The 13,732-nt window shown below is 42.0% G+C and overlaps 1 protein-coding gene across 2 annotated transcripts in view; it reads left to right on the top strand.

The window, feature by feature from the left end:
* The first annotated feature begins 2,099 nt into the window (after positions 1-2,099).
* MCCC2 (methylcrotonyl-CoA carboxylase subunit 2) overlaps positions 2,100-13,732 on the top strand; it is a 102,333-nt gene continuing 90,700 nt past the window's right edge. For both annotated transcript variants that reach the window (XM_048849922.2, XM_048849921.2), the window contains exons 1-2: positions 2,100-2,528; positions 10,961-11,027. In XM_048849922.2, the coding sequence (XP_048705879.2) occupies positions 2,115-2,528; positions 10,961-11,027 (481 nt within the window). In that variant the 5' untranslated portion in view covers positions 2,100-2,114. The remainder of the gene's footprint in view (positions 2,529-10,960; positions 11,028-13,732) is intronic.

Below are 13,732 nucleotides of genomic sequence, written 5' to 3'. Positions count from 1 at the left end.
GATGCCTGGATGGCATTGTTTAATGACCCAAATGGTTTCAACAGTAGACTTACAAGAGAGAGAATGGCAATAGTCTTCTCTGAACATAGTAGCAAAAGTAATCCACCAGCTTCACTACTTAGATCCATCCCATCTTAGTAGATACTTTCCAAAGCCAGTAATAATGGGTGGAGTAATTTTAAGACAGCCAAGGATCGCTCATGAGAAAGCCAGAGGGTTTGCCCAGGTTGGACTAATTTGAACTTCAGTCCCAGTGTATCCTCTATGTTTTCCAAGATATTCGGTCTTTCTGGACTCTTGCTGAAAAAAATATAATGAAGACAAATTTATAGCTTTTTAAAAGTCTTTTGAAGAGTCTGCAGTTCGTACTAGCGCTAGTTGGAGTAGATGACCTCTGCAGTGCGTATAGGAGAGACAAGGGTTACACTTTTCTCTGAGCAAAGCTTGTGCTCCACAATGTCTTCCAGAGAAGTTTGCAGCTCCATCAGATGCACAAGCAGCCATCTATTTGGGGTCCAGTTGACGACAAGCATTTAACTCTAAGATGTGGGTTGTCACAGATGCAGCCAAACTGTCTTCTATAACTTGAACATCTAGAAATGCATCTACTGGCTTACCACTGACATCAAGATAACGTACACAATGACTTAATACTTGATGAACATTTGCACTGGTATATTCATCAGCCATATATGCACATTTTTTGAATGTGGTGAGAGGGTTCTTCACTTTTTCAACTGTTGAGTCTTTCACTGTTGCACCACGTGCGTCTAGCCAGTCGAGTTTCTTGCAGAAAGACAGTGAGCATTTGCTGGTCTTGTTTGGAACCAGTGTTCAACTTCAGGATGAACAAGTGACAATGCACTTAACATGGGCCTCCAGTTTGTAGTGTGTGGTATCTCTTGCTTAAATAGAAAGTACAATGCCACAGCCATGTTTGTTCGCATGAACTGTGTTGTGTCTCCAGCATTCTTAACAGTCTCATTAACACTCACTGGTGGTGTCCTTGGTCAGTGGAGACTCTGAGTTCAGAGGTGCTTTCACATGAGTTCACCTCCCAGGTGGGGGGCAAGAAGGCACCTTGCGCCTTCCTCCAGCTGCTCACTGTTCACTTTGGCCACTGTTGTTCATTGTGCCAGAGTTCACTCCATCGCTCTGTTGCCAATGGCCCTGTGCCATCACCTTCTGCTGCCACTGTGGCATCTGCAAGTTGGTCTCTTGAGATTCCACCCAGCTCTCAGTGATTTCTGCTGAGCTCTCAGTGGGGAAACCTTGCTCCTAGTGCAGACTGGGCTCTCTCTTCCACAGAAACACTGTCCCACAGCCCATCTAAGCACTTAAACCTGATTACCTGATTTCACCTGTAGTGGTCACTTAACAGAACCAAAGACTATCCATGGAGCCTAATCAGCTCTGTCTTTAAACAGGGGAGTGGGGCAGGTCAAATAGTACTTGTGACTCAGGCAGATTATTAAGCAAAACACCTGTTTCCCCCCCTCCCATACCCTCAATCAGCAGAGGCTAAGTACAGTTCTACCACCCTTTACTCATACAATAAGAACAACATTTCTTTATGCCCCCTGCATTCAAGTGATTTGTAACCCAACCCCAGCCAATCTATCAGTTGGGCAACATAGCTCTGTTTGCTGGATACTTATGTAGATTAGGTGTGAATGTAAATACAATCTGGTTCTGAAGCCTTTCCCTCCAGCCCCCAGCTCATCACCAGCTGTCAGGGAGAGCTTATTTAGACTTTGCTTACAAATGATAATTTGAAATTATTAGGTTGGCCCACATCACTGAAATGAATGCACTGACATGGTCATAAAAATGACAGCTGTACAAGGAAGCTAGTCTCTGTTCATACTTTTCAGATCTATTATACTTTTTCAGACACACGCATTTTATCATTCACTGTATATGCTTTTAAAGTGTGTATTAATGTTTCAATTTCAATTCACATTTCCAAACAATCACTGAACTGGCAACACTGCCTGTAACTAGTTCACAAAACTGGGGGTGGGGTGCTGGGGAATTTCTGGGGGAGGGGTAAACACCTCCATGGGGGGGTGTAGGGAAGTCCCTGCCACGGGGCGCTGCGGAGCTGCAGCTCCATGGGCGCAGTTCTGGGCAGACGGGCCCGGCAGGCGTGTGAGGGGCCGGCGGCCCCCGGGCCCCTGTCTCCCACACGCCTGCGGGGCGCGGCCGGGCCCTGGGCGACCGCCCTGCCCCGAGCGATGCCGCAGGCGGCTCAGACAGCAGCAGCAGCAACCTCCGGAGGCCGCAGCTCGGCCCCGCGCTTTCCATTGGCTGCTGCGGGGGGAGTGGCGGGGCAGCCGGCTGCAGGCCGGGGAAGCTGCCGCTTCCGCCCCCTTGCCCGGAGCTTCCGCGCCGCGATGCTGTCGGGCCTGAAGGGGCGGCTGGGGCTGCGGCTCTGCCGCCCGGCCGCGACTTTGGCCCGCGCGTACCACGGGGACAGGGTGGCCGCGGTGGGCTCGCAGCCTGACGCCGGCTCCCCGCTCTACCAGGTAGGCCGGGCCGGGGCAGCCTCGCCACCAGGCCGGGCTCTGGGGCTTGTCTGGGCCCCGCGCCTGCTCCCATCGAAAACTGCGAAGACTGTCTGGCCCCTGCTACTCGGCTGCGCCCCGGGCTAGCGCTCCCCCTGCGAGGCCGCACACATGGTGTCAGCCCTCGCCCTATGCCGCCTCAGGGAGACGCCGAGAAAGGGGAAACGTGGGGGGAGGAACGTCTCCCTGCCCTCTCCCCGCAAACCTACATCTCCGGTTATTCTTTATATAATGGGGGGTGGGGGTAGCGCCCGCGAGGTGCCAGGAGCGCCTCAGGCTTTCAGGAGCAGGTGGCCACAGCTCCAAGCAGCTTCCAATCTAAGGTCGCACGTGAAACGTCCTTTTTTCCATAGCTCCCACTCTTCTGCAATTGTTTCATATTGTTTCATATTCTCTGTGTGTATATAAAGTCTGCTGCAGTTTCCACGGTATGCATCTGATGAAGTGAGCTGTAGCTCAGGAAAGCTCATGCTCAAATAAATTGGTTAGTCTCTAAGGTGCCACAAGTACTCCTTTTCTTTTTGCGAATACAGACTAACACGGCTGTTCCTCTGAAACCTGTCTTCTGCAAAGGGATCTCTTCGGACAAATGGCCAGATTCCGATCCCTCGGTATAGCTTGAGTAAATGAGCTTTGTTCAGGAGATCCTACAGTAATACCTCTGATAGATCGCTTCGCTAATGAAACAGAGAGGGAGAGCTAGTGTGCCTTAGAAGGCGTTGACTGATGTATTCAAAGCTGGAAGCAATGCTTCGCTTGGAAATTAAATGTGAATTGAGGGAGTGAGCAATGTTTTTACTAAGTCAGTTAGTATCTGCAGTAAACAAGGAGGAAAGACGTAAAAATATCCTTATTTTGGAAAGGATCGGAAGTTTGGGTTGATGCAAATTGGCTAATCTGTGCATCATTTTAAAAGGGCATTGTTAACTTCATCACACTGCAAACAAAACTGTGTACTAGTAAACTTAGATTACTTAAAACTGTACATGTTAGGATTCAGTTCACTTTTTACCAGTTAAACTATTTGTGTACATGCATTTTCCCCCAGCTTGAACACTGAAAATCAATCACTTGCACTTTTTGATTCATAGTGCTGTAGTATGTGGGTTGCAAACCCTGCAGGGGAATATGCATTTATTTTAAAATCTTTCCATTGGGATAAAAAAAATCCCCAAACAACAAAACAAAAAACTGAACCAGCCAACCAAACAAAAATATGTTATAGAAAGATTTCCATTAATCTTAGGTTTTGTTTTGCAAAATGTAAATTTGGGGACAAAACAGCTGACAGTGACACTTTAGTAAGTGTATATATGATAAACCAAACGAGTCAGAAATATTGTAAGTGTTCAATAGTTACTTTTTACTTTAGGCAACTAAATTGGCATTAGCCATCTGCGTGTGCCCTCAGAATTCAAAGTAAAAATGAGACCTGACTCAGTATTTTTTTTTTTAAACAAACTTTTCACTATTTTTTCAAATGTTCATGTATTTTGGCAGCAGTTTCCTATGGGATGTCAAGACAGGCCAGGTACGTCCAGCTATACTGGACAAGCACATTTACTTGGATACATCTGGTACGTCATTCATGCAGTAAGGTGGCAAACAGTGTTTACATTTTTGTAGAAGTAATTACTTATAGAGCACTGTAAGTGTATGTGATGTTTTACAAACACAGAAAAGCCAAGGTCCCTGCTATAAGGCACTTACAGTCTGAAACAAAGGTATTACATGGGATAACACTGCAAACACAAGAAGGCGTAAGGTGAATGATGAAAGTCACACTTCCCTTAGCTAATATTTGTCTTTATGGCTGTAAATTCAGCAAGACAGTTTACATTTAGAAGGCCAACCTATTTTACAAACCAGAGGGGCAATTTTAAAAAGAGAAAAGGAAAGTTTAAATTCTGGAAAAAGACCCAGAGGACCAGATCCTGTAGCCATTTTGCAAGTATGGCTTCTAATAGAGGTCTCAACCTTGCAATAATTGCGGGATTAGTTTGTAATTTCTGCCACCTCAGATTTGCATTGTGGTATCAAGAAGTTGTTATATTAACAACAGATGTGTATAGTACTCATAAAGTAAAGACCGTTTTCTTCTAGAGAAGAATGCATGGTATCTTGCATGTCCTTTTAGCATTATATAACAAAAGTTCAGAAATATATGATAGAAGTAATAATGTATACTGCTAAAAGCAACCTTTTATTTTTTAAATTTTTATTATTTTGCTCAAAGCGTAAGATAAGATCTAAAAGTATTATTGTTGCTGCTTTGTAGAGTAGAATGATTTAGGTTTCAGAGGAACAGCCGTGTTAGTCTGTATTCGCAAAAAGAAAAGGAGTACTTGTGGCACCTTAGAGACTAACCAATTTATTTGAGCATGAGCTTTCGTGAGCCACAGCTCACTTCATACATCTGATGAAGTGAGCTGTGGCTCACGAAAGCTCATGCTCAAATAAATTGGTTAGTCTCTAAGGTGCCACAAGTACTCCTTTTCTTTTTTAGAATGATTTACTGTTCTAGTTAGAGAACTAGGATTAAAAATGGAGATATTCAAGTCTCAAATTCACTCAGTAGTTCCATTTTATGATATATTAATTCATGGCCTGAAAAACCCTTCTACCACTGACAAATGGGAGGCATGGGAGGGGTCGCTAAATGATCTGCTCCTGCAAAGACTTAAGCATGCCTGTGTCTTTATGTATAAGAGTAGTCCCACTGAATTCAATAATTCATATGCATACAATTATTTACATGCTTAAGCCTTTGCAAGTTCATGGCCTAAATTGTCAGTTTATGCAGCTTTTAAAGGGATGTGGTCAACTCAATATCTAGTCAATTTAAAAAATGAGTTTAGTTTCAGCTAGTGTATCTGTTTCCAAGTCCCTCTGCCAATATTTGTGGTTTTTCAATCACTTTTTTTTTAAAGGGGGGTTTTCTTTCCTGATACTGTGTGAAAGAGAGATATGTGGGGCAACTGACTGAATAAGAGAGAAAGCATCCTGGCAAATGACCCACATAAGAAAACAAAGAATAAAGAAAATATTTTTTCTTAATCACAGTTACAGAGATTTGGAGTGTTGTAACTATCGTAGGCTTAAAAATGAAACAGATGTGTGATGGTTATTTTATAACATTTTAAAAATTTGGGGAAGTTTCAGAATACTGGAAGAAAGCTAATGTGCCAATATCTAAAAAAAGGTAAATGGGATGAACTGGATAATTGTAGGGCTGTCTGTCTGACTTGATCCCAGACGAGATAATAGTGGCTGCTGTGGGACTTGGTTAATAAAGAATTAAAGGAGGGTAATATAATTAATGCCAGTCAACACAATGTCAGTCTATTTATGAAAAATAGATCCTGTCAAACTAACTTGAATTTTATTTTTTTAATGAGATTACAAGTTTGGGCATTTGACTCGTTACTTTGTGATATTTTGATTAAAAAATTAGAATGATATAAAATTCACATAGCACCTGTAACATGGATTAAAAGCTGGCTAACTGATAGGGCTCAAAATTGTAAATGGGGAATCATCCTCCTCCTTGAATTGCTGTGTTTCTAGTGGGATCCTGCAGGGTTTGGTTCTTGGCTTTATGCTATTTAACATTTTTAGTGATGAGCTGGAAGAAAACATAAAGTCATCACTAATAAAGATTGCAGATGACGCACAAATTGGGGGAGTGATAAATAATAAAGAGGACAGGTCACTGATTCAGAGTGATCCAGATTGCTTGGTAAACTGGGTGCAAGAAAACAATATGTGTTTTAATATGACTAAATGTATACATCTGGGAACAAAAAAGGTAGGCTGTACTTACAAGCTGGACGACTCTCATATGAGAAGCAGTGGCTTTGAAAAAGATTTGAGGGTCATAGTGGATAATCAGTTGGACATGAGCTCCCAGTGTGCTGTAGCCAAAAGGGGCAATGCAATTCTTGGATGCATAAATAGGAATCCCAAGTAGAAATAGAGAGATTATTTCACCTCTGTATTTGGCCTTGGTGTGACTGCCACTGAAATATGGTGTCCAGTTGTGGTGTCCACAATTCAAGAAGGGTTGATAAATTGGAGAGGGTTCAGAGGAGATCCACAAGAAACTATTAAAGGATTAGGAGGCATGCTTTATAGTAATAGACTCAAGGAGATAAATGTATATAGTTTAACAGAGGAAAAAAAGTTAAAGGGCATCTTGATTATTGTCTATACGTACCTACATGGGGAACAGTCTAGCAGAGAAAGTTATAACACTATCCATGGCTGGAAGTTGAAACTAGACAAATGCAGACTGGAAATAAAGTGTAAATTTTTTAACAGTCAGAGTAAATAACCCTTGAAGCAATTTACCAAGAATCGTGCTGGATTCTCTGTCACTTACATCAAGATTAGGTGTTTTTCTAAAATAGCGGTTCTCAAACTGTCGGTCAGGACCCCAAAGTGGGTCGCTGCTCTGTTTTAATGGGGTCTCCAGGGCTGCCGCTAGACTTGCTGGGACCCGGGGCCAAAGCCCCAGTCCCACTACCTGTGGCCAAACCCCAAGCCCACTGCTGAAGGCCAAAACCTGAGGGCTTCAGCCTTGGGCGGCGGGGCTCAAGTTACAGGCTCCCCCCCACCTGCGGCAGTGGGACTCGGGCTTTGGCCCCCAGCTCAGGGCAGCGGGACTTGGGTGGGCTCAGGCTTCGGTTCCCCCTCCTGGGGTCGTGAAGTAATTTTTGTTGTCAGACGGGGGTTGCGATGCAATCAAGTTTGAGAACCCCTGTTCTAAAAGATATGCTTTAGGAATTATTTTGGTGAAGTTCTACGTCGGGGTGGCCAACCTGAGCCTGAGAACGAGCCAGAATTTACCAATATATGTTGCCAAAGAGCCACAGTAATACGTCAGCAGCTCCCCATCAACCCCCCCCAGTGCCTCCCGCCCACCAGCAGCCATGTGGATCAGCACCTCCCGCAGTCAGCTGTTTCGCATGCACAGGAGGCTCTGGGAGGGAGAGGAGAGAAGTAAGGGCATGGCAGGCTCGGGGGAAGGGGCAGGGGCCTTGGGGGAAGGGATGGAGTGGGGGCAGGGCCTGGGGTTGAGCAGTGAGCACCACCTGGCACATTAGAAAGTTAGCATCTGTAGCTCCAGCCCTGGAGTCAGTGCTTATGCAAGAAGCCGCATATTAACCTCTGAAGAGCCGCATGTGGCTCCGGAGCCACAGGTTGGCCACCCCTGTTCTATGTGCTGTGTTATAGTGGAGGTCAGACTAGGTGATCACAGTCGTCCTTTCTGGCCTTAGACTCTCTGATAAAAGAAAAAGCTAATCAATAAGTCTACAAAGAGAATCTTTTGGATGTGAACTGAATGCAGTTTTGTCTCCCTTAGTCTGCTGAGAGCTTTTGCACAACTGCTGCGGCAGAGCAGTGAAATTAACAAGACTGGTCAGTTTTTTGCTTGCTATTGGGAATCCTGTGACACCAGTAAAACTAGCAATAATCAATTGCAATGTGTACTTACTATTTAGGAAAGTGGTGAACAGTAGAAGTAGGTACTGGAGCTATTTGCAAGGTGAGGGGATTAAAATAAAAATAAAGAAAAAGGCTGAAAGAGGAATGAAGCATAATAGACCACTTCCTCCCCCTCCCCCACCAGGAGCCTGGAAAGTGCAGGGAGGGGTGTAGGGTTGTGGAGATTCCCCGTACTCAAAGCAGCCAGTAGGCTATAGAGTGGTAGTATGTGAAAGAGAGAATCTCTCTTCCAGCAGCTGAGGGTAGAGGCTTCAGTCTTATCAGTTGCTTATTAGCCAAAGGGTGATAAATAAAGATGGCACATATAAGCAGTGTCCCAGGAAAGCACCTTGCTAAGAATATGAACCCTTTTTCAGGAGCTGGTATGGGGGGTTGAGAGCTGGATTTTTTAAATCAAAGTGTGTCCTTAGATCTTGCTGATGGGTCTCCACCCACACATCTTTTATATCAGCTCTGACTACTAGGTGACTGGCAAAATTTTAAAGCCCTTTATTAAGACCATATGTTTTCACTTTTCAGTAAAGATATTTTAAAATGCATTTCTCAGCTTCCAGTAATAATTTCAGAATGCATGTGATGATCTTTTGCGACAGACTATGACTTAGTATGAAATTAAAATAACTCAAATGAAAATTGTCTTAGTGTTTGTTTGTTTGTTTTCTGCATGTGCGCACTTCATCTCTTTCTTTTCCTCTTCCGCTCCACCACCATTGTGCCCTTTCTGTGACTAAAGGAGTGAGTCAGGGTATTGTGTTGACCTGAGAAAGCCTTATTGTTGTGAGACTCATTAGATATCTGGGGGACAACTTTGATTAACAATTCTACATTTTCAGAATTAAACAGAGTGGTTCTATTGATATTAAAGCAGAGTGTTCTATATTTTCTAACTGGGTAACAATAAGATAACTCAATATGAATGAGTGCACAATAGCTGTTGTCTTCTTTCTTTGTCTACTATACCCTGTATATGTAATCTATCTATATTTAAAAAGAGCAACTCTTATTAGAGTCTTTAAAAAGCCATATTGGAATATGGTGGGATAGTATCTTTAATTACTGAGGTATGCTGCAATAGTAATTTTGTGCAGTGACCCTGGCAAACAGGGCAGTAATTATGAGCTCATTAATGGATTACTCACATCCAAAAACATTAGAGCCCGTTTTATTAAAAGAAGGGATGTTGCTGAGGACACCAGGATATTTCTATTCTTTCTTTGATAAGCATCTTGATGTCTTTAGCCTATACTAGGGTTGTCGATTAATCGCAGTTAAGTCAAAAAAATTAATCACAATTAAAAAAATTAATCACAGTTTTATGCCCCTTCGTGCTTCAGCCACCATTTCAGAGGACATGCTTCCATGCTGATGACGCTCATTAAAAAATAATGCGTTAATTAAATTTGTGACTGAACTCCTTGGGGGAGAATTGTATGTCTCTTGTTTTGTTTTACCTGCATTCTGCCATATATTTCATGTTATAGCAGTCTGGGATGATGACCCAGCACATGTTGTTTATTTTAAGAACACTTTCACTGCAGATTTGACAAAACGCAAAGAAGGTACCAATGTGAGATTTCTAAAGATAGCTACAGCATTTGACCCAAGGTTTACGAATCTGAAGTGCTTTCCAAAATCTGAGAGGGACAAGGTGTGGAGTATGCTTTCAGAAGTCTTACAATAGCAACACTCCGATGCAGAAACTACAGAACCCGAACTACCAGAAAGAAAATCAACCTTCTGCTGGTGGCATCTGACTCAGATAATGAAAATGAACATGCGTTGGTGTGCACTGCTTTGGATAATTTTCGAGTATGGATGCATGTTGCCTGGAATAGTGGTTGAAGCATGAAGGGACATATGAATCTTTAGCGCATCTGGCACATAAATATCTTGCGACACGGCTACAACAGTGCCATGAGAACACCTGTTCTCGCTTTCAGGTGACATTGTAAACATGAAGTGGGCAGTATTATCTCCTGCAAATGTAAATAAACTTATTTGTCTGAGCGATTGGCTGAACAAGAAGTAGGACTGAGTGGACTTGCAGGCTCTAAAATTTTACATTGTTTTATTTTTGAATGCAGTTTTTTTGTACATAATTCTAGATTTATAAGTTCAACTTTCATGACAAAAAGATTGCACTACAGTACTTGTATTAGGTGAATTGGAAAAATACCATTTCTTTTTTGTTTTTTACAGTGCAAATACTTGTAGTCAAAAATAAATATAAAGTGAGCACTGTGCACTTTGTATTCTATGTTGCAGTTGGAATCAATATATTTGAAAATGTAAAAAACATCCAAAAATATTTAAATAAATGACAGATTGTTTAACAGTGCGATTAATCATGATTAATTTTTTTAATTGCTTGGCAGCCCTAGCTTATACCTAAGTAGTCAGCTGGAATAAGTATAGAGAATCTGAGTTTTAACTTCTCCTCAGGCTGGGACTTGAACCAATGAACTTTTGGCACAAAGTAGGAGTACTAGCATTTGAACTGAGTCCTTCTGATGTATGTTATTATGATTAGTTAAAAACAAAACTTAAAATTTAAGGGAAAAAACCCAAGCACGCTTCCCCCGCCATAGCCTCCTTTTATGGATAAGCTGATTTCTGATGGACTGAAACATAAAACAAGTTTTCTGAGAATCTAACTCCACTAGAGCTCTTGTGAGGCTTGTTTGAAAGCACTTTGAGATGCTTGGATAAAAGATAAGTGAAAATTTTGTTATGAGTGTGAAGAAAATATAAACTTTTTTGAAGAGGAACAAACAATGTGATATCACCAGTATCTAACACATTTTCCTGTGACATGATTCTCTATTAAAATATAGTGCTATTAATGTTGGTTAAAGTTTAAACGCTCTCCTTTTCCCCCCATCTAGGAAAACTATGAACGAATGAAAGCATTAGTAACTGAACTCCAAGAGCTAGCAGAAAAAATCAGATTAGGTAAGTTCTGTGTATGTGATTTTAGAACATTATTTAAAGTAGCCCTGGATTTATTTTTTACAGAGTTTATCTTAACTGATCTTATTTTTTAATAACTGGACAAATTTATGAGTGTGTTGTGTGATAGGGTTTCTCGTGTCAGTAGGGGGCAGAGCTCATTTATGTTCCTAAAGCTCGTGCTTCAGGGCTTCACCCAGCCACCTGCAAAGGTCAGGAAAGAATGCCCTCTCCTCCCCCTCCCGCCCTGTCCAAGAAAAAAATTTTCTGCAAGAGTTTTTGGTCTCTTCTTCTGAAGCATCAGAGATGGCCATGGTAGGAGATGGGATACTGAACAGGGTGTGCCAGTGATCTGAGGTGGCATTCTCTCTCTCTCAGCTGGCTGATTCTTTCTCACATGCTCAGGGCCTAACTGATCATCATATGTGGCGTCAGGAAGGAATTTTTCCCCAGTTTGACAGAGACCTGTGTTTTCATCTTTCTCTCTTGCATGATTTCTCTTGTATGATAATCAAGGTGGGCCATTTCCAGCACAAATCCAGGTTTTCTCACTCCCCCCCCCTTTTTTTTCCAAAAAACACACACACAAACTCACTCTCCTGCTGGTAATAGCTTATCCAAAGTGACCACTCTCCCTACAATGTGCATGATAATCAAGGTGGGCCATTTCCAGCACAAATCCAGTGGGGGGGTGAGAAAACCTGGATTTGTGCTGGAAATGGCCCACCTTGATTATCATACACATTGTAAAGAGAGTGGTCACTTTGGATGGGCTATTACCAGCAGGAGAGTGAGTTTGTGTGGGGGTGGGGGCGGAGGGTGAGAAAACCTGGATTTGTGCTGGAAATGGCCCAACTTGATTATCATACACATTGTAAGGAGAGTGATCACTTTAGATAAGCTATTACCAGCAGGAGAGTGGGGTGGGAGGAGGTATTGTTTCATGGTCTCTGTGTATATAATGTCTTCTGCAGTTTGCACAGTATGCATCCGATGAAGTGAGCTGTAGCTCACAAAAGCTTATGCTCAAATAAATTGGTTAGTCTCTAAGGTGCCACAAGTACTCCTTTTCTTCTTCCATTAGTTGAAAACTTTGAAGGGATAACATCAGGTCTAATTTGGTTCAATAAGGTTTTGCCATAATAATAATAAATCTTAACAAAAATCTGACACCAATAACATGTTTCCATGACATTTTAAAAAAATTGCAGTGAAGTTTTTAAATTAATGTACCCTATGTTTGCCATTCAAATAGCACAGCTGTGTGCTGGTGCATAAGGACCTGAAAGTGACTAGAAACAGACTCTAAAGGAAAGTGAAGCTGACTTAAAGAAACTGTATCTTGCATCTGTATCTGTATCTTTCATTGTCTAAGCTGAGAGAAAGGCAAAAAGTAAGCAAACTGAATAAGTAGTAGAAAGTTGATTATTAAAATGAAATAATTTTAAATTCCTAACATCTTAGGAACAGCTAAGTATGTTGTTTTAATGAATTTAATGACAGTATTCGTTTAAACAAATAGGATTGTTAATAAGAGACTTTTACTGATACGTTTTTCACTTCAGCTGTTTTCCCTTCTTCATTCCAGTCTGTTGCTATGCTTTTTGCCTTTATAACCAGTCAGCTGGGCAAATACACTTCTTTTCAAGTTGTCAATTAGTGTATCAGGTCTGGTTTACACCTAAAAATTAGATTGTCCTCTCTACGTTGCTCAGGGCTTTGAAAAATTTTGTGCCCTGTGAGATATTGTTATGTTGACCTAAAACCTGGTGTAGAAGCAGCTAGGTCCATGAAAGAATTTTTCTGTTGATTTAACTACTGCCTCACGGAGACGAGGGTTAACTACATAGATGGAAAAAACCCTTCTGTCAATGTAAGAAGCAACTATAGTACAGCACTACAGCCATAGCTGTGCTGCTGTAGTGTAGATATACCCTCAGTTTGCAGAGATGACCTTTGAGGAACTTAGCCATGCCTTGTATTTTAGGAAAACTACAAACACAGGGATTAATCTTCAATGATAGTAAAATCCAAATTGACTAATTCCAACTAAGTGAAGAATATAAAATTTAAAATCAGGGCTGCACAACTAACTGTGGTGGACCTCCAACTGCACAACTAACAGGGCTGGATCTCCAACTTCAACTCTGACCCTTTGTTTGTCTGCATTATGAGAGTTTATTTGTTAAGTTGCTATTTCTCAAATTTTACAATACAGTTTCTTCCACACCTTTGGAAGGGAACAGAATTAAGGTTGCATGTTTAATTTTATCGTTATTACTTGCTTGCAGGATTGGGCTCCAGATTTTCTTCTGGGAAGTGCTAAATAGGTGGTTTGAGCATTGGCCTGCTAAACCCAGGGTTGTGAGTTCAATCCTTGAGGGGGCCATTTAGGGATCTGGGGCAAATATTGGGGATTGGTCCTGCTTTGAGCAGGGGGTTGGACAAGATGACCTCCTGAGGTCCCTTCCAACCCTGATATCCTATGATTCCTATATCATTGTCTCCCATTAATTTCAGTGGATGTGAAGGGTGATCAGTGACTCCCAGTGGTGCTCAGGACTAATAGGATAGGGCTGTTTGTTTCTGTGACTCTTCCTATGTTTTTCCATCAGATGGGGATAGGAGAAAAGCAAAGTATTGCAGTCACTCTACTTTATCCTGCTCACTTAAATTCCTCCTGAGCATTAGTTTACCCTTCAGTCTGT

Source organism: Caretta caretta, chromosome 5, assembly GCF_965140235.1.
Source record: "Caretta caretta isolate rCarCar2 chromosome 5, rCarCar1.hap1, whole genome shotgun sequence".
Lineage (NCBI taxonomy): Eukaryota > Metazoa > Chordata > Testudines > Cheloniidae > Caretta > Caretta caretta.
This window is presented reverse-complemented; position numbering and strand designations above follow the sequence as displayed.